This window comes from Thalassophryne amazonica, chromosome 7, assembly GCF_902500255.1.
Source record: "Thalassophryne amazonica chromosome 7, fThaAma1.1, whole genome shotgun sequence".
In the NCBI taxonomy this organism is placed as follows: Eukaryota; Metazoa; Chordata; class Actinopteri; order Batrachoidiformes; family Batrachoididae; genus Thalassophryne; species Thalassophryne amazonica.
In genome coordinates, this window is record NC_047109.1 from 18423901 (window position 1) to 18448998 (window position 25098).

The 25098-nt window shown below is 42.7% G+C and overlaps 1 protein-coding gene across 1 annotated transcript in view; it reads left to right on the forward strand.

Moving 5' to 3' along the window:
• LOC117513687 (succinate-semialdehyde dehydrogenase, mitochondrial-like) overlaps positions 1–25098 on the forward strand; it is a 49988-nt gene that overhangs the window by 20215 nt on the left and 4675 nt on the right. The window contains exon 7 of the mRNA XM_034173926.1: positions 8357–8515. Coding sequence (XP_034029817.1) covers positions 8357–8515 — 159 coding nt within the window. The remainder of the gene's footprint in view (positions 1–8356; positions 8516–25098) is intronic.

A 25098-nucleotide genomic window follows, 5' to 3' on the forward strand; every position in this document is an offset into this window, starting at 1 on the left:
GCGCTGGCGCCTCGGGCCTCGGTAAAGCCGCGCCGGGGGAACTGCGCTGGCACCTCGGGCCTCGGTGGAGCCGCGCCGGTGGAACTGCGCTGACGCTGCTGTGGATCAGCGAACTTCAGGCTTGAAAACTAGTTTCTTCTCTTCTTTAAATCCACTCGTTTCTTCTTGCTGCTCCGCGATCTGTTTGTTTCTACCAACTCAAATATCTCGGCTTCATTAGCCGCTGTTTCAACAACCTTCTCAGCTCTTCCACCTTTTCGTGCTAACTTCGCCTTTTCTTCAATGTCGTGAAAGAATTATGGCCACCATCAGAACAAGCAAGACGATCATCTCAATACATCGGCCTTTCCATGTCCTGGGACGTTAAATGTTTAAATCATTGTGGGAATAGACATTAAGCATTTTCAGGGACTTGTCCTATTGGACCAGTACAATGACACAGCCACTTTTCTGTTGCCATCCTGACTTGTTGCCAGGTTTGGCAACGAGACACAGCCGAGTTGACTGAGCGGCCAGAAAAGACCAATTTGGATGTATGGATGGATAGATAGCTTTATTATCATTGTCATTACAACAATTGCGAGATTTCCACACTCACATTCTACAGACAAACAGCAATTAATCCACAATTATTACATGTTTACCGTAATAATGACACACATCAGAATTAAGACAACACATATACATTTGACATTGTTTATGTGCACTAAACTTGAAACAGTCCGTTTTCCAAATTGAGGCATGTGAGTGTGTGGTAGCCGCTACAACTGGAGTCACGCCGCCTGCCAGCTTGGGAAGAATGGGGGCCTGCCACGGGGGGGCAGGAAGGCAGGTAAAGGGAAAAGCTGGAGCATGCTTCAGTCCATGTGCAAGTCACTTTATTGTCTTTGTGGGTTGAGATAAGAATGGAGCTGAATAATCTCACCAAGGCCTGAATAAATTCCTCTGGAGGTAAACAGTGGGCAATTTGTCCTTGAGGCTAGATAAGCCTGGAGTGTTGTAGCTGAGCAGTGAAAAACACTTTTAACAAGTTCCACTTGAACAATCAAATCCCAATTATGAATTAAGAATATTCCCAATTATGAATTAATATTCACCGGCCTCCGAAACCTTCAGCGTCAACTGCAAGGCACACATCAGCTCCAAGGTGTCATCCAATTTGCGTCTGAGTTCACTAGTCAACGCAGTCTGAGAATGCACTGCCTTGCCAACCTCGTTAATCATGCGAGGGCCCGTGGTTCTTGATGCTGCCGTCTTGCCAATTTTCTGGTAGATCAGGGCAGCACATAAGCCAAAAAGTACCATCCCTGCTGCCATGAGACCAAAAATTAATAAATCCTCGACATCCTCAATGGAGAAAGGCACCAAGCATGCAACACGCCAAGACCCCAGGAGTCGAGGACATAGCCCGCAGGATACCTTCCATCTGGGCAGGTAGGATCCCCCGGTCCTGGCCTTCTTGGAGAAAAATGGTTTCAACAGCATTCAGAGACCAGCTGATCAATTCCATGGTTAATCCAATAGTAGTCCAATAGATCCAGAATCCAATATAGTTTTTAGGAATTCACAATCTGGTGAAGTAGGGACTTGAAGGTTAAAGGCAGAGAGATAAGGGAGAGTGGAGGAGATGCGACCTTGTTGGAGTCCCAAGCTGGATATTTGAACAGGATTTCCCCTCTAAATGTATTTTTATTTATATAATACATGACAAATAATACATGACATACTTATGGTATTTGGCTTATAAGCAAAATGACTTTCTTCTTAAATATTTACAAATAGTAAGGTAAAAAAAATCATGATAATAAAAATAGCTATTTTTAACCCTGGTTAATATTGCTTTTCATTATTGCTGCAGTTGTTGTTGTTATGTGTATAAAATGTCTTTAATATTTCTGCAAAGTGGATCTTTAAAGGACATGTCGCATGTGTTTTAACATCCCAGTGAGAAACACAACATCAAAGTACTCATGATTGTAAGTCTCCCTGTGCACGTGCTCATAATTAGTGGTTTCCAATGTTTTTTATTCCTCTCCCGAAGCGAGGAAACGGGTGCATTTCCGGAAAACGTCTCACTGCAATTCACGCCATTGTGTGTGACGTAGTTAAGAGCAAAACAGAAACATCTGATGGCTGACAGACAGAGCAAAACAAATGCGGTTCTGTCCGATAACGAAGCTTCTGAGCTTTTCTTTGAAAGCAGTGTCTTGGATTTACAGAGGAGACGACACACTTCACCCCAAAAATCGTAACTTTTTCAGAGTCTGTCAGATTTTGAAACGTAAAGTGTGGTGACGCTGCTGTTTGTGCGGCAGGATGCTGGTTTACTGAAGCTGTGATCATGGACATACCTGGACTTGCAGATGTTTGTCTCATATTGGAAAAACTCAGAAGGCGCTATTTTCAGGATATAATGGACTCTCTGAAATCACAAGGCAGAGCTGCAATCGGACATTATGTGCACGCGCGATCCGAACTTGAGAGCAAGTGGAATCGGACATTATTCTCTGGCCGAGTGGAACTTGAGAATGGCTCTCTGGTGAGTGGACCCATGGCTTCCTGTTAATTCTAGAATAGAATTTAAAATTCTTCTTCTTACTTATAAGGTTTGAATAATCAGGTCCCATCTTATCTTAGGGACCTCGTAGTACCATATCACCCCAATAGAGCGCTTCGCTCTCAGACTGCAGGCTTACTTGTAGTTCCTAGGGTTTGTAAGAGTAGAATGGGAGGCAGAGCCTTCAGCTTTCAGGCTCCTCTCCTGTGGAACCAGCTCCCAATTCAGATCAGGGAGACAGACACCCTCTCTACTTTTAAGATTAGGCTTAAAACTTTCCTTTTTGCTAAAGCTTATAGTTGGGGCTGGATCAGGTGACCCTGAACCATCCCTTAGTTATGCTGCTGTAGACGTAGACTGCTGGGGGGTTCCCATGATGCACTGTTTCTTTCTCTTTTTGCTCTGTATGCACCACTCTGCATTTAATCACTAGTGATCGATCTCTGCTCTCCTCCACAGCATATCTTTTTCCTGGTTCTCTCCCTCAGCCCCAACCAGTCCCAGCAGAAGACTGCCCCTCCCTGAGCCTGGTTCTGCTGAAGGTTTCTTCCTGTTAAAAGGGAGTTTTTCCTTCCCACTGTAGCCAAGTGCTTGCTCACAGGGGGTCGTTTTGACCGTTGGGGTTTTACATAATTATTGTATGGCCTTGCCTTACAATATAAAGCGCCTTGGGGCAACTGTTTGTTGTGATTTGGCGCTATATAAAAAAAAATTGATTGATTGATTGATTGATTGATTGATGGCTGGCGATCGCAATTACGAGTATGCGCGAGCATGAAGGCTTGATTTTGTTCTGGACTAATTTGGAAATTTTTACACTGGGTGAGTGGAATGTTAATTTTGTTATTTTTTTATCTTTTGCTTTGTGTTATTTTCATTTGGGCTTTCAGTTTTTTTTTTTTTACTTTGAGCGTGTTTGTGTGTGTGTGTGTGCATGCACGCGCGTGCGTGTCGCAGCAGCTGTTTTAACCCTCAATTTAGACAGACTTCTGGCTGATTTTGAACAATATATAATCAGTATTACGCTTGTAGACTCTCAAATGTCATAAAACTGTCTATAATCTCTATGAGGAACTTTTTAAAAGAGAATTAATGTTGAATAATCCCCTTAAAAAAATAAACAGCTGACATGCGGGTTAAAACGGTTGTTACGCTGTTTTAACCCACATGTCAGCTGTTTATTGGCGCTTAATGGACATGGAATGTCTCTGTGACATTTGTACAGGCAACATGATGACAGATATGTATATTTATTAGATGTTTCAGTTATATACAACACTTATCAGCGTTTTTAACAGACTGCTTTTATGGCTCTTGGTCGCAGATGCAAAAAAAAACCCCTTCTCACAGCTGCTCCTTTTACCGTGACTGCACCAAAATGAACAGTTATCACTTAAAACAAGTCATCAGAACACACGTCACACTTGTGTAAACTTGGGAATTCATCTGTGCCTCCGTTCTTCACATTAGCAGATATGAGTATTCCATTGAAGTGCACACTGGGAGGCTTCTAATAGTCACGTCACTGCTGTTTGAAGCACCCGAGTACTCACGAGTACTTTGTTTTTGGAAGTTTCCATAGCTGTTTGCTGCGAATGCCGTATACTTTGAAACTGGTCACAGAAGTGCACAAAGTAATCCCGGTGGATCATCGGATGGTCACTAACAGCCTGAATCTAAATGGTTACGATTTCAGTGCGACATGTCTTTTATGGGGGGGCATTCTCACCCCTCTCCCTGTACCTGAAGCCTGCAGAGTGTGTGTGCAGCTGCAGAGAAAGAGGGTTCTTTGGCGGTACTTATTGACTCTGCTCTACCAAACAGGCAGACAAATGCACACTCTTGATGATCTTAAATAGACTTACTGCATATTTAAAGTGAAGCAGTACATTTAAAAACACACTGCGCTGTATGTTGGTCCTCTGGAGTGAAAGCATGCGCACTTCCTTTTTTAATTAAGTGAATCAACTGACTAATCAAAAAACACCACTGTGGGGCTAATTCTTATCGGATTTGATCAGAGTTTACATCCATTTATTAAAAGGGTGAAGATTTATCAATGTAGATTTGGCAGAAAAGCTGCACTCGACAGCCACCCAGGAAGCTGTTTTTCACAGGCTCACCCTGAACGCATCAAAATAAATGCAGTTATCACTTTAAAAACACGTTACCATTACACAAAAAAAGTGACACTGATGGAAACTTTGCAAATAATTTGTGGTTCCCCTGCGTGCAGGTCATTGGGAGGCGGTCTGTACGGATCATGGATCAGCCGGAAAAGCTCAGAAATTCATAATGATGTGAAAAATAAGTAATTTGACCACTTTAGAAAGAAAAATTGCACTTGTCTATTCGAGCAAGGTTATAGAGGACGTGTGCTGTACAATCACATTTTTAACTTCTCTTCGACTATCAGACAACCATTTTTAATGTTGAGAGCTGCAGTGTCAATGCAGACGCCTCATAGGGAACACCAATGTGTTACTTTGTATGTTAATGAGCTGTCTATGAGGAAAAACAGGGGGTGGCCATGTAGGTGTCCGGATAGCCCAACTCGGATTTTAAGAAATTTTCACCAATTAACCTTCAAATCATCACACCAAATTTGACCCCATTTTTGGTCATTTCAGAATTTGATGTCAACACACCCAGAGAATCCATTCCATTAGAAACTATAGTAATATATTTTTTCTGTCCAAAAAGCAAAAAAAGTTTTTGGAGATTGACCTTGGAATTATGCAATGACCTTGACCTCTGATCATAAAACTAACCCATAGTTCTACTCCCTATATCTGAAAACATATAAATTGATACTTTTGTTGCTGAAATAGGTAAAGTATTGACAGGAATAATGAGGAGATTCAAATTTGATGAAATAGAGGGAGATTTCAAAAAATTAGAAAGCTTTGTCAGCACTGCAGAAGGACCAAACATCCTTATCCTGCCAGCAGATAAAGGCAGATGCATGGTGGTCCTGAACACATCGGACTACGAGGCCAAGATCAACAATTTGTTCAGTGACTCCAGTACATACGAACGTCTGAAGAGAGACCCCACGAGCGGCTATAGAAGAAAATCATTAGCTACCTCCAAAACCTGGAGAAAGAGGGACTCATCGACAGACAGACATACTACAGACTGTACCCGGGGGACGCCACTCCATGCATCTATGGACTGCCCAAAATCCACAAACAGGACGTGCCACTCAGGCCTACTGTATGTAGCACAGATTCCATCACATACAATTTGGCCAAGCACCTCAAGTGGATTTTGGCTCCTCTAGTGGGTACTCAGACCACCATGTGAGAACACACAAGAGTTTGTGAACAAGATCAAGGACCTGCAGCTGGATGCAGATGAAACTATGGTGTCATTTGATGTGACATCGTTGTTCACCTGCATCCCCACCACTGAGGCCGTCTCAGCTGTGAGGCAGAGTCTGCTGGAGGATGTGTCTCTACTTGAAAGGACCAAACTCACACCAGACCACATCTGCCAACTCTGGAGATCTGTCTTAACACCACGTATTTCCTGTTTAGGGGGAATTACTACAGGCAGATCCATGGTTGTGCGATGGGGTCTCCGTTATCCCCCATTGTGGCAAATCTGTACATGGAGCGAGTGGAGAAGACAGCCTTGACGTCTTTCACGGGCATCTCTCCCAGTCACGTGGCTCAGATATGTCGATGACACATGGTTTAAAATCAAGCAACAGGAGGTTGAGGACTTTACAGAACACATCAACTCGGTGGATTCCAATATCAAGTTCACACGTGAGGATGCAAGAAACAACCATTTGCCTTCTTGGACTGTGATGTTTACGATTGGAGAGAACAGGCAGCTCCAGACAGGGGTTTACAGAAAACCAACTCACACTGACCAATATCTGCTCTTTGGATCAAACCACCCCCTTGAACACAAGCTCGGGGTGATCAGGACTCTTCAACACAGAGCCTACAGGTGCCCACAACTGCAGAGGGAAGGGCTAAAGAACAACAACTTGTACGGAAAGCCTCACAGTATGTGGGTACCCACGGTGGTTCCCTGGACAAAGTGCAGAAGTCGCAGAAAACAAAGAGACCAGATAGACAGGAGACGGAGACAAGAAGAAGAGTGTCTCTCCCTTATTAGCAGGAGTAGGGGAAAAACTACAGAGGATCTTCAGACAGCACAAAATCCAGTTTACTGTAAACCGGTTAACACCTTGAGACAGAAATTAGTTCACCCTAAGGACAGGATCCCTAGATATAAACAGAGCAATGTAGTGTATTCTATCAGATGTCAGGAAAACTGTAAGGAACACTACATAGGTGAGACTAAGCAACCTTTACACAAAGGCTATACCAGCACCGCAGAGAGGGTGCAAATGGACCTCAGTCTGCAGTTCATCTCCACCTGAAAGACACTAACCACATGTTTGAGGACAAGGAAGTTAAAGATATTAGCCAGAGAGAAGAAATGGTTTGAGAGAGGTGTCAAGGAAGCATTCTTTGTAAAACAGTTGAAACCCAGCCTTAACCGGGGAGGGGGTCTCAGACACGCTTGGTCCCCTGTTTACAATGGGGTACTCAGGTCAAAGCAGTTTCAGTCTTTTGTTCATGGTAATGAGTCAGTCACTGTCATCAGGAGAGTCGTCAAGGGAGCCATCAGGGGAGGCTTCCATCCCATCATTAGGAGGGACAGCTGCCCTGTCATTAGGGGGGTGCTAACTAGAGCACAATAGGTGCTAATTAGAGCTATTGTTTAGTCACTAGCCTGTAGCAGTCGGCCTCTCGGTAGGAGGGGTCTGGTTAGGTTAAAAAAACTCCAGCTTTTGTTGGCTTCTGTTTTATCCTTCTCTACAAGAGTCAAGACAGAAGTCAGACTACCAGAGCAAGAATTTTAGCTGAGGAAGCTTCTGCGATTTGAAGCGAAACATCCTCACGTCAAGCAACCCAGTCCAGTCGAAGATTCAAGCTTCTCTACTATGGAAACCACCTGACAACTGAGAGCCTACACAGAAACATTTCAAAGAACCTTACTTTGCCGACTTTAAAGGCCTGAAATCTGTTAAACACCAGTCATATTGCATATCAATATAAAGGCAATAATCTCTTCTATCACATTGATTCATTAAAAGCTCAATATTATCAATTCTGAAAAACTGGCAAAAGAATTGCAGAATCTTGACCTTGACCTCTGATCATAAACTAATTACATAAATGAATTCCCCATATCGGAAAAACACATGAAATGATGCCTTATTTACTGAAACAGGTAAAATATGAGGAATTTCAAATTACCCACTCTCCAGGATTTGGCCCTAAAAGCGTCCACCTATAAAATTCAAAAAGTGTTGATTATAGAAATATAAGAAAAGTTCCATCGAACGGACAATGGTTTACAGAGGTTCAGGGCATCCCCGATGATGCCTCATCTCAGTTTTTCTAACTACGTGCTCCGATTGAAAAGTGCTTTGTCAAAGTTGGACATTTTACTATATTTTTTAATGTACCAGATTCTCTGGGTGTTTTTAAACATCAAATTTTGAGTTGACCAAAAATGGGGTAAAAGTTGGTCTGGTGAAAACCAAACTTTACCAGGTCTGATCAATCTGTTTGAAGGGTAATTGGTGAAAATGTCATCAAAATCCAAGTCGGACCTACATGGCCACCCGCCTGATTTCTTAGAGACAGCGCGTTAATTGCAATTCTTGATGCGGGCCGCAGTCCCAGCTGAATCACTGTCACATGGAAACTCACTGTTTTTGTTTAGATTTCAGAAACGTTACTGTGTCAACGTATTTTCTTCTTCCTGCAGACGTGTGTGTGCTCAAACCGCTTCCTAGTCCAGAGCGAGATCTACGATGTCTTCATGGAGAGGTTAGCCCGAGCAATGGACAAGGAACTCCGCCTGGGTCACGGCTCAAAGCCCGAGACCACCCAGGGTCCGCTCATCAATGCCCGAGCCGCAGAGAAGGTACTTATAGAGTTCAGTTGACCTAGACTCGAACACATCCCCTCCCTGGTCCAAGCTGCTCGTCGACCCGGATGTGGCAGCAGACGGTCACCTTTAGCCTGAATGATGTCACAGGTCCTGTTGGTGACTCAGCTGACCATCTCCCTCAGGTGGCCCATCAGATTTCGAGACGCAGTGTCTCGGGGAGCGAAGGTGCTGAAGGGCGGGAAAGCGTGTGGGCGGGTCCTTTGTGGAGCCCACCCTGCTGGCCGAGCGTCACCACGGACATGTTGTGCACACAGCAGGAAACCTTTGGCCCGCTGCTGCCCGTCATCAGGTGGGCATGCTCACAGGTTACATGACACTTAAGGGGCGGGGTCACATGACATTTATCACCTGCAGTCAAAAAGCAACAGTTATGGTTGTTTTTGTTCTGTTATTGTGGAAATCTTCTGTTGGCCAATCAGAGGCTATGTTTGTGATTGACAGGTTGACACAGAAGAAGAAGCTCTGGCTATTTCTAACTCATCTAACACCGGACAGCAGGTGAGTATGTCCCTCTGGGATCCCACAGTTGTTGAAGCATCACAGTTCCGGTACTGTATCAGGAATCCATTTTTATCTGTACAGACTGATGTCAGTCGGTCGTCTCTTCTCAGGTTATTTCTACTCCCAGGATGTGAGTCAGATCTGGCGGGTGTCGGAGGCCTTGGAGGTCGGAATTGTTGGTGTCAACGAAGGCATCCCATCCACGCCAGAGGCCACATTTGGCGGTGTGAAACAGTCTGGTTTGGGCCGCGAGGGCTCGAAGTACGGCGTGGATGAGTATCTGGAAGTCAAGTACATGTGTTTTGGAGGCCTGAAGCTTTGAACCATGTTGGAGTGAAACCCACAGGTCCATCAAAGACCAACACTGTGATCAGTGCCAAAATTATCCAGTAAATCAGTTGACGCTCAAAATCTGAAATATTTCATAGGACTTGGTATCAGCAAGGACCACACAATACAAATCACGATACGATACGTATCATGACTCATGATATGTACGTATTATGGTACTTATGGTATCACAAGCCATAATATGTACTTATTATGATAGTAAAGTACGTATTGTATCATAACATACTTATCACAATTTGCAATACGCATGATACAGTATATATCACATACATGGGACTCCTAATTTTTTTTGGGGGGGGGGGGGGGGGCAGTATGCTATGCAATTTACTGCAAATTTAAGTGTAGTTTGAGAATAAGAGTTGTTGTGTACCAGCGGTAGTATTTAGTCATAGATTTACATCACATTCTGAGAACTCTGTTGGACAAACTGATTCAAAACAATTTGTTACCTGATGGACATCAAATATGGCTATCGGGTATTGCAAAGACTTACGTCCCTCCGTCCATCTGTGTACAGCATAAGTCCAATCTTAGTACTGCCAGGGTCTTCAAATTCACATTTGGTAGACCCCAATCTTGGACAAGTTCAAAGATGGCTAACCTTGTCCTATTTAGAGGTTAAAAAGTCACATTTTTGTTTCAATCTGTTCTGTTTTATTTTGAGTGGTGGAGGTGACACCCAATCAGAGTAGAGCGGGCACTGTGACGTCAGTGGCAGGTCTCCCTAAAACATGTTTCTAATATATTTGTTAAAAGCTAGCGAGAAGTAAACACTTCTAAAACTGAAAACACTGTTTTAGCGGACATTAGCATGGTGATGTCGTAGGCTGATCTAGCTAGCTGCAAACTCTTTCATTTGTGTGTAAATAAAACCTCTTTGTCATATATTATGTAAAAGCTATGGAGAAATAAACCACTTCTAAAACTGAAAACGATGTTTTTGTAACCTGATAACACCTCTGGAGTGATATTTAAATGACATTTTGCGGACATCAGCATGCACACTAACTTCTTCCGCCAACTCAAAATTACCTTCTGCTCTTGTCAGAAGCTCATAAATGCAAATGTAGTTTATGATTGATTGAGTGATTGATTGATAGAGGGGTTTTATTGAACATGTACAAATTGTAAGACAATAGGATCTTAATAATTAATGTAAATATCAATATATATATATATATATAAATTGTAGTGGAATAACAAACATCTGCAAATTATAAAGAAAATGCTCATACAGCCAAGGGTGTTTTAGCGTTGCGTTGTATTTTAAATTTCCATTCCAGTTTTTTAGAACTTTGCGTAGCGTCCACTGAATGGACTGAGGCAAAAGATGCCAGAAAAGAATAAAATGGAAAATAATCTGAGTGTGTGACTGAACTACAGTGCAGATTTGTAACATTATACGTACCTTTTCCTTCACCTCTTTGTAAATTCTGGGCACTTCCGCTTGTGTGACACAGCTCCATAATGTTTACTTAAAGCCTGACATCGCCAAAGTGTGCGAAGACGAAGCTGCTGTGCTTACTATATCACCTCACCTCTGAAATAAAACTGGATGTGCCAGGTAACCAGCATGTCCTCCAGTGACATGTACAGGAGTGGAGGTCATAGATCACAGGGATTTGAGGGAAGTTTAATATTTCACTGCTAGAGCTCTTAAAAACTCCATTGTATCTGCCCCCAAAAAATGAGATAAAAGAAACTAGAAAAGTGAACTACATCTTGTCCTATCAGGAAACATGATAAGAATTTTTCTCTCCCTGGAAAATAAACATTGTGCTGTTCAACAGGATTTCAGACAAGATTATAAGTGACTTTTATTCATGTAGACTTTCTTTCATTGGAAAAAAGACAGTGGATTTGAATGGATTTACAGGAATTACACAAGAATAAGCGGCTTTTTTTTACTATAAGGTATGTTTCCATGATTTTTAAAATATGGTCCAAGCTTTAGCTGTGGTTTTTGAAATGCTGTACAGTCTGTTCCGTCTTCATGAATTTCATGTAGTTTAATTGTCTGAGTTAATGCATAATTTGGTTTACAATTTAAAGGAAAATCATTCCAGATCCTACTTCCACTCATATTCTGTTATTTCAACAATATCATTGACAGTTCCAATGAAAGGTTGAATTCTTTGAGATTTTTTTTCTTCCAGGAGATGCTGAAAATGTATCATTAGATACAAAATTGATTTGGTTTCTGGGGCTCCGCGGGTGCAGCCCCCAAGAACCCTGTGAAATTGTCCTCAGATTTCACGATTTTTATTTCACAGCCCTGGACAGGACTTTGACATTGGAATTTTTTCAAAAGTACAGATTTGTGGAATGGAAAATTCTGTTGTCTAGTTGCTTGTATTAACAGATGAGAGGAAATATTTGTATATTTCCACATGACTAAAATAAATTTAATGTTTTAAAGTTCCATCACTGCCTAAATGTTGGAGGTTGTTTGGTCACACCCATATATTTTGAGATCTGGTTTTCTAAGTGAAGGTTCTGAGAGCATTTGACACAATTCACTGAGTTGTTATGAGTGGGCGGAGCTAGATGCTCAGTGACATCATCAAGTCTTTATGGTTGCGTCTTTGTGCGGTATCACACACAACAAACACATTTAACATCACAACTGTCAGCCCAGAAAATTCTTTTTCACTCCAGAAGCAAATCAAAAACAGAACACAACATAATCACACAATCCGGTGTTACAAACTGATCACTTGTACAGAACAACCACGTTGAGTTTATTGGTCATATACTACCGCAGCAGCCGTTGTGCTACTAGCGTGCTACAGTAGTTTACAATCACTTTTTATTAGAATAAACCATAATTTTGCACATAAAAACATAAATAGTCTAAACTGTTTAAAGTGTTTAGACGTAGCAGAATAATTGTGATTACTGTGATAATGTAGCTAAAGCACAATCTTCTGTTTTTCTGTAATATATTGTTTTGATTGACTTGATGTCCTGTAACTGATTTTAAAAACAGAATTATCATGATTTAAAATATTTTTGTAGTTTTTCATAAAGAAATGACGAGCAGGTGGATCTGTGTAGTTCCAGTCCATGTCCACAAGTCTGTAAATGGGTACCAGCCTTGGCTGGTAAAGCAACCTGTGATGGACTGGGGTTGCCTACAGAGGTAGCCGTAGGCTCTCATCAGCTTCAGGCTCCAGACTCTGCTGATCAGGGCCAAAATGTCCCCGTAGTGTTGAATCAACAACAGCAGAAACTTGGCCAAAAGTTTAAATCAGCAACGGTACAAACTAGGCCAAAACATCCCAGCGGTGTTAAATCAACAACGGTACAAACCAGGCCATAACGTCCCCGCGGTGTTAAATCAACAACGGTACAAACTAGGCCAAAACGTCCCCGCGGTGTCAAATCAACAACGGTACAAACTAGGCCAAAACGTCCCCGCGGTGTCAAATCAACAACGGTACAAACTAGGCCAAAACGTCCCCGCGGTGTTAAATCAACAACGGTACAAATCAGGCCAAAACGTCCCCGCGGTGTTAAATCAACAACGGTACAAATCAGGCCAAAACGTCCCCGCGGTGTTAAATCAACAACGGTACAAACTAGGCCAAAACGTCCCCGCGGTGTTAAATCAGCAACGGTACAAATTTGGCCAAAACGTCCCGCGGTATTAAATAAACAATGGTACAAACTAGGCCAAAATGTCCCCATGGCGGTAAATCAACGACGGTCCGAAATCAGTCAAAATGTCCTACTATGTGTCAAATCAATGACGGTCCAAGCTTGACCATAATGTGTCTGTAGTATTTCCGTGTTAAAATGAACAATAAGAAGTTCTGAAGTTAGATTCCAGCAGTGCTCACTTCCTGTCTGTGTGGAGTTTTTTCTTCCTGTGTTGCTGGGTTTCTCCCACTGTCATATTAGGTAAAAACGCTGCAGCAGACTACAGCGCCTCCGAGTGGTCAGGCTGTCTTAATCTAATTAGGACCCATTAAACACAGAGGGCTGATTTTGTTGAACGGGGCAGGAGTGGGGGACAAGCGGTTAAGAGAGCGTGTTTTCTGTGTGGAAGGTTCCTGGTTCAAACCCCACCTATACACATTCTCCATATAATGTGAAGTTGCGTCATCAAGGGCATCCGGTGTAAAACTTGTGCTAAATCAACATGCAGGTCCTCCTTTGCTGAGCTGTGGCGTCCCTGAGTGAAGACAAGGTGGAAGGTGAAGGGACTTACTTTTTACTGATTTTGTTGTAAAGTAAAAATAAAAAAACCCTCATTGTTACCTCTGAGTTTATGATGAAAACATTCACACAGTTGTTAATTTTATGTTAGTTTTTGTGTAACGTAGCTCATAATAAATAGAACAAAAAGGATACAGTGAAATGTAATGAGGTGACACTGTCGGAGTGAAGACGTCGCTGTTTGTTCGTCACAGCAGATTGTAATTTACAGCACAACTGCTTTAAATTATTGTGTTAATGGAAAAACAAGCTCATCTTTGTGGTCATAATCATAGATGTTAACAGAATTGTAAGAAATGTGTCATTAAACAGTTTTCTAATTATTTCCGTCTGTTGTTCCTATTTTAGACGTCGCAGGCAAGAAAACAAACTCACGATTGAAGCTGTTTGCAATAAAACATTCAAACTGTTCCAGAATGTTCTTCAATCCAATCAGTATTGTACCATGACAAACCTGCCAGCTGCAAATGTGCACAATTCCATTTCCTTCCAAAGGTCATGACCCCTGAAGCAGTTCGCTGACCTCTCTGCACCTAAAAAGTTCAAACTTTAGTCCATCAGAAGGATCCGGTGTTCCACCCTGTCAGCTCAACACATTCCCGTTGGAGGCCTGAGGGCCGAGCCGGTTCCTGCTGCGCACCGATCGGTCCGGCTGAATAGTGTGTCCTGGTCGCTGTCCAACTCCGACTCTGACATCATCAGGCTGGAGTTGTGTTCCGTGCTGCGATGTTTGATACCTGCAAGAAGGAAAGATCTTTGAGGTCTGCCGTCCTGCAGGTCTCACTTGGTTCCTGTTACGATTTTATTAAGCGTGACTTAACTATGTTTCTGTGAAGGCTCTCAGTTGTCCAGGTGGTTTCCATAGTAGAGAAGCTTGAATCTTCGACTGGACTGGGTTGCTTGACGCGAGGACGTTTCGCTTCAAATCGCAGAAGCTTCCTCAGCTAAAATTCTTGCTCTGGTAGTCTACCAGAAATGTCCTCACATCAAGGAACCCAGTCCAGTCAAAGATTCAAGCTTCTCTACCGTGACTTAACTAGTCGGGGAAAAGTTCCAGTCCAGCTTGAACTAGATCAACAGAACAAACTGAAGTTTCAGTACTGCTGGAACGTGTAACTCAGCATCTGGATTGGAGGACTGGTCATTCCACCACCAAGACTACAAATACTCAACTGGGCCAACATGGCACCACCAGGTGTTATACATGTAGGCAGACTGTAGGGGGCAGGAGGAAGCACAGACCTCAATGAGTTCCTGCCAACAAAGCAGGAAAAAAGTAGACTGAACTCATCACAGAGTGTGAAGAAACAGGATGGAGAGTGAAGTCCTGAAGCAGAGAATTTGGATCCAGAGGATCTACCAACTGAAGCCGACTTCAAGTATTTGAACCCTGTAAAGGAGATAAACGCAGAAGATGACATCTCGAAATCAGACCTCAGAGCAACAGTCTGGTTGTCCAGAAGCAAGATGAAGTTTGGAAGCTGGTGGAGAAACCAGAAGTGTCGCCAGTCACGCAGCTGGAGAGGGAGGGGCCAAAGCACAGAGATCTAGCTGCAAAGGCGGAGAAGAAGAAGGTTCCTGAGTTGTTCTGCATCAAATAATGGTGTTGAGATGAGCAAGTCAGGAAGCAGTAACGAGTGGACGTAGCTTTACCCTGCGAGTTCGGGTCGAAGCGGACAGCGTTATCACACCTGCAGTTTCTTTATTTTGTTCCATTGTGGCTCATTCGCTGTGGGTGGGTTTGCTTTTGTGCGGTAAAAGTTCGAAGTGGTACCAAGACGTGAATAAAGCTACACATGACAAAACTCTTCACTCATCTGCCAGAAGAACAGTTTATGTTCTGGGGTAAAGGTCATAGTGGAAGTGGGATGGTCCTGCTCCGTGGAGGCGCTCAGGATCTGTGGAACGTGAGCAAAATAATAAATGGATCACGATGAGGACAAAATGCTGAACCTGTCCAACAGATGTTTGTGTGATCTGATCCTTTCTGTGAGGACAGCTGTCCATTGTCTCTGTTTGAGGAGGCTGACACACAACATGAGTGTGTTCACTGAATTTTTGGAGCACCCCACCTCTTTAGTCTCCGTAGAAACAAAGACTTCAATTTAATTCATTTATATAGCACCAAATCACAAAGTTGCCTCAAGGTGCTTCACTCAAGTAAGGTCTAACCTTACTTACCAACCCCTAGAGCAGTGGTGGGCACAGTTCCGCTAATCCGCTAACCGTCAATTATTGAAGCTAACATTTTTGTTAGCAGATTAGCTTTTCAGATAACTCTGAAAACCATTAGCTTCCAATAAATTTAGTTCCGATAACTTTTTTTTTTTTTTTACAGTTTTGTTGGTATGAGATCAAATAAGCAGGTTGTGCTTTTTGTAGACATTACGAGTTTCATCAGCACGCCTAGTGAGATACTATCAAATTCTGTAAATCGAGGTAATATCTCAGTAATACCACCCACCTCAATAGCAGGGTGTAGTGGTTAAGGTGTTAGGCTTGATAACGAGAGGATCCTTGGTTCAAATCCCAGCCTGACTGGAAAATCACTAAGGGCCCTTGGCCAAGGACCTTAATCCCCTAGTTGCTCCCGGTGTGTAGTGAGCGCCTTGTGTGGCAGCACCCTGACATTGGGGTGAATGTGAGGCAGTATTGTAAAGCGTGTTGAGCATCTGATGCAGGTGGAAAAGCGCTACATAAATGTAGTCCATTTACCATTTAGTGGCTGGGTTAAGGCATGCTACAATATGTTTAACCTAATGTCGTCTATTTTCTTCTCGAAGTAATCTATGAAATCTTATGCTGTATAAGGAGAGCGACTTTCAGGTGGTTGTCCATGAATTAGTGTTGCCACGTGTCAAAGAAGAACTTTGAGTTATGCTTGTTTTTGCTGATCAAATCAGAGTAATAGATCCGCTTTGTAGCCAGTAATGCGTGCTTATATTCTAAGATAGCATCGCACCACACAAGAATACTTCTAATTTTGAACTACGCCATTTCCGTTCTAGACCTCTAGCCTTTATGCTTGAGGTCACGCAAGTAATCACTGAACCAAGGTGACTGTGTTTTTGGGGGGCGTGGTTTTAATAAAGGTGGCGCAATCATGTCGAGTGAGGTTTTGAGCACCGAGTTTAAACTGTCCACAAGACTGTCTACTGATTGGGCATTTTCCAAACGTGAAGTTAAGACATCAGGCAGTCTAGCTTTGAGTTCAGTCGCAGTTGAGGAGTTGATGCGTTGCCACAGTGATAAGGTTGTTGTTCCACTAAACATGGCAATGAAACTGTAAACCTAATAAGTGAGTGATCAGAGACCACTGAAGCAAGAGTCATGATGTCAATATTCATGACAGTAATACCATGTGCGAGAACCAAATCCAGGGTTGAACCCTGAATGCATTGCTGAAATCCTAATGCATCCACAATTTGTAATAAATGATTTGCAGAGGGGACCAGAAGACTCATTTGTATGAATCTCCTTCAAGAATCCAAGCAGGACTCTTAATGATGACCAGAACCACATTAACTAGGAAACCTAAGGATGTCTTTAGGTCGAATATGGGGACATATCGCTGCCTCTACGTTCTGATTGGTCCAGTGAGAACTGAGGACTTACTGAATTTGGGTCGGAGTTCCACCCTCTCCTGATCGTCCACGTTGTCCAAGATTGTATACTTGGTTTTCTTCTTCACTCGGGTGTGTCTCTCCTGAACAACAATCACAGACTGTGTTTAAATGCAAAATCAGGAAAGAGATGGGCCCATTGGGGGAGGGGGGTGTCGGAGCAAGTGCAGACCTTGAACTTTACTTTGAGGGTCATTTAATCCAAATTGTGTGTACATGGTGCAGGACAGTGAAGGTACTGTCACAAACAGTTCCTCATGTTTAAGGAGGAATGTTTGTTTGAGGGCGTACCGGAACCCGTGAGTTTGGGTTCTCTCACCTCTTGCAGCAGCAGATGAAGGTCCAGCTGATGGACAGGATGACGATCATGACAACGAAGCTGGTCAGGATTACATAGAGCGCCTGCCACTCTAGTTTATAAAAGAAAAAAATTCTGTTAAATCAAAGCTGCAGAACCAAAATGCCTGATGTGATGTTGCTCTAGAGAAGAGGGGGGGGAAAAAACGTGGCGTGGTCTTCTGTTTTGCTTCAAACGGGCTTCTCCTCATGTTTTAAATCAATCAATCAATTTTATTTATATAGCGCCAAATCACAACAAACAGTTGCCCCAAGGCGCTTTATATTGTAAGGCAAGGCCATACAATAATTACGTAAAAACCCCAACGGTCAAAACGACCCCCTGTGAGCAAGCACTTGGCGACAGTGGGAAGGAAAAACTCCCTTTTAACAGGAAGAAACCTCCAGCAGAACCAGGCTCAGGGAGGGGCAGTCTTCTGGTGGGACTGGTTGGGGCTGAGGGAGAGAATCAGGAAAAAGACATGCTGTGGAGGGGAGCAGAGATCAATCACTAATGATTAAATGCAGAGTGGTGCATACAGAGCAAAAAGAGAAAGAAACACTCAGTGCATCATGGGAACCCCCCAGCAGTCTAAGTCTATAGCAGCATAACTAAGGGATGGTTCAGGGTCACCTTATCCAGCCCTAACTATAAGCTTTAGCAAAAAGGAAAGTTTTAAACCTAATCTTAAAAGTAGAGAGGGTGTCTGTCTCCCTGATCTGAATTGGGAGCTGGTTCCAGAGGAGAGTAGCCTGAAAGCTGAAGGCTCTGCCTCCCATTTTACTCTTACAAACCCTAGGAACTACAAGTAAGCCTGCAGTCTGAGAGCGAAGCGCTCTATTGGGGTGATATGGTACTAGAGGTCCCTAAGATAAGATGGGACCTGATTATTCAAAACCTTATAAGTAAGAAGAAGAATTTTAAATTCTATTCTAGAATTAACAGGAAGTCAATGAAGAGAGGCCAATATGGGTGAGATATGCTTCTCCTTCTAGTCCCTGTGAGTATTCTAGCTGCAGCATTTTGAATTAACTGAAGGCTTTTCAGGGAACTTTTAGGACAACCTGATAATAATGAATTACAATAGTCCAGCCTAGAGGAAATAAATGCATGAATTAGTTTTTCAGCATCACTCTGAGACAAGACCTTTCTAATTTTAGAGATATTGCGTAAATGCAAAAAAGCAGTCCTACATATTTGTTTAATATGCGCATTGAATGACATATCCTGATCAAAAATGACTCCAAGATTTCTCACAGTATTACTAGAGGTCAGGGTAATGCCATCCAGAGTAAGGATCTGGTTAGACACCATGTTTCTAAGATTTGTGGGGCCAAGTACAGTTTTATCTTCAATTTTATCTGAGTTTAAAAGCAGGAAATTAGAGGTCATCCATGTCTTATGTCTGTAAGACAATCCTGCAGTTTAGCTAATTGGTGTGTGTCCTCTGGCTTCATGGATAGATAAAGCTGGGTATCATCTGCGTAACAATGAAAATTTAAGCAATGCCGTCTAATAGTACTGCCTAAGGGAAACATGTATAAAGTGAATAAAATTGGTCCTAGCACAGAACCTTGTGGAACTCCATAATAAACCTTAGTCTGTGAAGAAGATTCCCCATTTACATGAACAAATTGTAATCTATTAGATAAATATGATTCAAACCACCGCAGCGCAGTGCCTTTAATACCTATGGCATGCTCTAATCTCTGTAATAAAATTTTATGGTCATCAGTATCAAAAGCAGCACTGAGGTCTAACAGAACAAGCACAGAGATGAGTCCACTGTCTGAGGCCATAAGAAGATCATTTGTAACCTTCACTAATGCTGTTTCTGTACTATGATGAATTCTAAAACCTGACTGAAACTCTTCAAATAGACCATTCCTCTGCAGATGATCAGTTAGCTGTTTTACAACTACCCTTTCAAGAATTTTTGAGAAAAGGAAGGTTGGAGATTGGCCTATAATTAGCTAAGATAGCTGGGTCAAGTGATGGCTTTTTAAGTAATGGTTTAATTACTGCCACCTTAAAAGCCTGTGGTACATAGCCAACTAATAAAGATAGATTGATCATATTTAAGATCGAAGCATTAAATAATGGTATGGCTTCCTTGAGCAGCCTGGTAGGAATGGGGTCTAATAGACATGTTGATGGTTTGGATGAAGTAACTAATGAAAATAACTCAGACAGAACAATCGGAGAGAAAGAGTCTAATCAATATGTTTGTTCCTTTGAGTTTCCGTCCCTGTTTTAACAATGCCATTTTATGTTTTCTGTTGACAAATCATTATAACTGCTTGCTTGTCTCCATCCTCTCTCCTGGGCAGGGGGTGGCACGCTTCAATGTTATTACAGTCCATTTGAATACCTTTAGATTGCAGGAAGTCAGCCACCTGTTGTTCCACTGAGCTGGCCTCCTGCTCACTGGCCTCCCCTCCGCTATCTTCTGACACGCCCGTGCATAGGAGCGAGGTTTAATATGAATTCCTGTAATAATAACGTTGTTCATCCTTGTGTACTGTTCCAACTCCACAACACGGTTCTCCAGGTACACTAGACGCCGGTCTTTCTCGGCATTCTGGATCCGGAGAGCCTTCATTCTTCCACCAGCTCCATAATGGATTTCTGCTGCATTTTAACAACAGAGATTTCCTCAGACAAAAAGTCCAGGGACTTCTTGATATCGTCTCCCTCCTCCGCCGTCAGTGCCTTTCTCGGACCCATGGTCAGATAACTCCGCGCTGGCGCCTCGGGCCTCGGTAAAGCCGCGCCGGGGGAACTGCGCTGGCACCTCGGGCCTCGGTGGAGCCGCGCCGGTGGAACTGCGCTGACGCTGCTGTGGATCAGCGAACTTCAGGCTTGAAAAACTAGTTTCTTCTCTTCTTTAAATCCACTCGTTTCTTCTTGCTGCTCCGCGCTCTGTTTGTTTCTACCAAATCAAATATCTCGGCTTCATTAGCCGCTGTTTCAACACCTTCTCAGCTCTTCCACCTTTTCGTGCTAACTTCGCCTTTTCTTCAATGTCGTGAAAGAATTATGGCCACCATCAGAACAAGCAAGACGATCATCTCAATACATCGGCCTTTCCATGTCCTGGGACGTTAAATGTTTAAATCATTGTGGGAATAGACATTAAGCATTTTCAGGGACTTGTCCTATTGGACCAGTACAATGACACAGCCACTTTTCTGTTGCCATCCTGACTTGTTGCCAGGTTTGGCAACGAGACACAGCCGAGTTGACTGAGCGGCCAGAAAAGACCAATTTGGATGTATGGATGGATAGATAGCTTTATTATCATTGTCATTACAACAATTGCGAGATTTCCACACTCACATTCTACAGACAAACAGCAATTAATCCACAATTATTACATGTTTACCGTAATAATGACACACATCAGAATTAAGACAACACATATACATTTGACATTGTTTATGTGCACTAACTTGAAACAGTCCGTTTTCCAAATTGAGGCATGTGAGTGTGTGGTAGCCGCTACAACTGGAGTCACGCCGCCTGCCAGCTTGGGAAGAATGGGGCCTGCCACGGGGGGGCAGGAAGGCAGGTAAAGGGAAAAGCTGGAGCATGCTTCAGTCCATGTGCAAGTCACTTTATTGTCTTTGTGGGTTGAGATAAGAATGGAGCTGAATAATCTCACCAAGGCCTGAATAAATTCCTCTGGAGGTAAACAGTGGGCAATTTGTCCTTGAGGCTAGATAAGCCTGGAGTGTTGTAGCTGAGCAGTGAAAAACACTTTTAACAAGTTCCACTTGAACAATCAAATCCCAATTATGAATTAAGAATATTCCCAATTATGAATTAATATTCACCGGCCTCCGAAACCTTCAGCGTCAACTGCAAGGCACACATCAGCTCCAAGGTGTCATCCAATTTGCGTCTGAGTTCACTAGTCAACGCAGTCTGAGAATGCACTGCCTTGCCAACCTCGTTAATCATGCGAGGGCCCGTGGTTCTTGATGCTGCCGTCTTGCCAATTTTCTGGTAGATCAGGGCAGCAATAAGCCAAAAAGTACCATCCCTGCTGCCATGAGACCAAAATTAATAAATCCTCGACATCCTCAATGGAGAAAGGCACCAAGCATGCAACACGCCAAGACCCCAGGAGTCGAGGACATAGCCCGCAGGATACCTTCCATCTGGGCAGGTAGGATCCCCCGGTCCTGGCCTTCTTGGAGGAAAAATGGTTTCAACAGCATTCAGAGACCAGCTGATCAATTCCATGGTTAATCCAATAGTAGTCCATAGATCCAGAATCCAATATAGTTTTTAGGAATTCACAATCTGGTGAAGTAGGGACTTGAAGGTTAAAGGCAGAGAGATAAGGGAGAGTGGAGGAGATGCGACCTTGTTGGAGTCCCAAGCTGGATATTTGAACAGGATTTCCCCTCTAAATGTATTTTTATTTATATAATACATGACAAATAATACATGACATACTTATGGTATTTGGCTTATAAGCAAAATGACTTTCTTCTTAAATATTTACAAATAGTAAGGTAAAAAAAAATCATGATAATAAAAATAGCTATTTTAACCCTGGTTAATATTGCTTTTCATTATTGCTGCAGTTGTTGTTGTTATGTGTATAAAATGTCTTTAATATTTCTGCAAAGTGGATCTTTAAAGGACATGTCGCATGTGTTTTAACATCCCAGTGAGAAACACAACATCAAAGTACTCATGATTGTAAGTCTCCCTGTGCACGTGCTCATAATTAGTGGTTTCCAATGTTTTTTATTCCTCTCCCGAAGCGAGGAAACGGGTGCATTTCCGGGAAAACGTCTCACTGCAATTCACGCCATTGTGTGTGACGTAGTTAAGAGCAAAACAGAAACATCTGATGGCTGACAGACAGAGCAAAACAAATGCGGTTCTGTCCGATAACGAAGCTTCTGAGCTTTTCTTTGAAAGCAGTGTCTTGGATTACAGAGGAGACGACACACTTCACCCCAAAAATCGTAACTTTTTCAGAGTCTGTCAGATTTTGAAACGTAAAGTGTGGTGACGCTGCTGTTTGTGCGGCAGGATGCTGGTTTACTGAAGCTGTGATCATGGACATACCTGGACTTGCAGATGTTTGTCTCATATTGGAAAAACTCAGAAGGCGCTATTTTCAGGATATAATGGACTCTCTGAAATCACAAGGCAGAGCTGCAATCGGACATTATGTGCACGCGCGATCCGAACTTGAGAGCAAGTGGAATCGGACATTATTCTCTGGCCGAGTGGAACTTGAGAATGGCTCTCTGGTGAGTGGACCCATGGCTTCCTGTTAATTCTAGAATAGAATTTAAAATTCTTCTTCTTACTTATAAGGTTTTGAATAATCAGGTCCCATCTTATCTTAGGGACCTCGTAGTACCATATCACCCCAATAGAGCGCTTCGCTCTCAGACTGCAGGCTTACTTGTAGTTCCTAGGGTTTGTAAGAGTAGAATGGGAGGCAGAGCCTTCAGCTTTCAGGCTCCTCTCCTGTGGAACCAGCTCCCAATTCAGATCAGGGAGACAGACACCCTCTCTACTTTTAAGATTAGGCTTAAAACTTTCCTTTTTGCTAAAGCTTATAGTTGGGGCTGGATCAGGTGACCCTGAACCATCCCTTAGTTATGCTGCTGTAGACGTAGACTGCTGGGGGGTTCCCATGATGCACTGTTTCTTTCTCTTTTTGCTCTGTATGCACCACTCTGCATTTAATCACTAGTGATCGATCTCTGCTCTCCTCCACAGCATATCTTTTTCCTGGTTCTCTCCCTCAGCCCCAACCAGTCCCAGCAGAAGACTGCCCCTCCCTGAGCCTGGTTCTGCTGAAGGTTTCTTCCTGTTAAAAGGGAGTTTTTCCTTCCCACTGGTAGCCAAGTGCTTGCTCACAGGGGGTCGTTTTGACCGTTGGGGTTTTACATAATTATTGTATGGCCTTGCCTTACAATATAAAGCGCCTTGGGGCAACTGTTTGTTGTGATTTGGCGCTATATAAAAAAAATTGATTGATTGATGATTGATTGATTGATGGCTGGCGATCGCAATTACGAGTATGCGCGAGCATGAAGGCTTGATTTTGTTCTGGACTAATTTGGAAATTTTTACACTGGGTGAGTGGAATGTTAATTTTGTTATTTTTTATCTTTTGCTTTGTGTTATTTCATTTGGGCTTTCAGTTTTTTTTTTTTTTACTTTGAGCGTGTTTGTGTGTGTGTGTGTGCATGCACGCGCGTGCGTGTCGCAGCAGCTGTTTTAACCCTCAATTTAGACAGACTTCTGGCTGATTTTGAACAATATATAATCAGTATTACGCTTGTAGACTCTCAAATGTCATAAAACTGTCTATAATCTCTATGAGGAACTTTTTAAAAGAGAATTAATGTTGAATAATCCCCTTAAAAAAATAAACAGCTGACATGCGGGTTAAAACGGTTGTTACGCTGTTTTAACCCACATGTCAGCTGTTTATTGGCGCTTAATGGACATGGAATGTCTCTGTGACATTTGTACAGGCAACATGATGACAGATATGTATATTTATTAGATGTTTCAGTTATATACAACACTTATCAGCGTTTTTAACAGACTGCTTTTATGGCTCTTGGTCGCAGATGCAAAAAAAACCCCTTCTCACAGCTGCTCCTTTTACCGTGACTGCACCAAAATGAACAGTTATCACTTAAAAACAAGTCATCAGAACACACGTCACACTTGTGTAAACTTGGGAATTCATCTGTGCCTCCGTTCTTCACATTAGCAGATATGAGTATTCCATTGAAGTGCACACTGGGAGGCTTCTAATAGTCACGTCACTGCTGTTTGAAGCACCCGAGTACTCACGAGTACTTTGTTTTTGGAAGTTTCCATAGCTGTTTGCTGCGAATGCCGTATACTTTGAAACTGGTCACAGAAGTGCACAAAGTAATCCCGGTGGATCATCGGATGGTCACTAACAGCCTGAATCTAAATGGTTACGATTTCAGTGCGACATGTCTTTTATGGGGGGGCATTCTCACCCCTCTCCCCTGTACCTGAAGCCTGCAGAGTGTGTGTGCAGCTGCAGAGAAAGAGGGTTCTTTGGCGGTACTTATTGACTCTGCTCTACCAAACAGGCAGACAAATGCACACTCTTGATGATCTTAAATAGACTTACTGCATATTTAAAGTGAAGCAGTACATTTAAAAACACACTGCGCTGTATGTTGGTCCTCTGGAGTGAAAGCATGCGCACTTCCTTTTTTTAATTAAGTGAATCAACTGACTAATCAAAAAACACCACTGTGGGGCTAATTCTTATCGGATTTGATCAGAGTTTACATCCATTTATTAAAAGGGTGAAGATTTATCAATGTAGATTTGGCAGAAAAGCTGCACTCGACAGCCACCCAGGAAGCTGTTTTTCACAGGCTCACCCTGAACGCATCAAAATAAATGCAGTTATCACTTTAAAAACACGTTACCATTACACAAAAAAGTGACACTGATGGAAACTTTGCAAATAATTTGTGGTTCCCCTG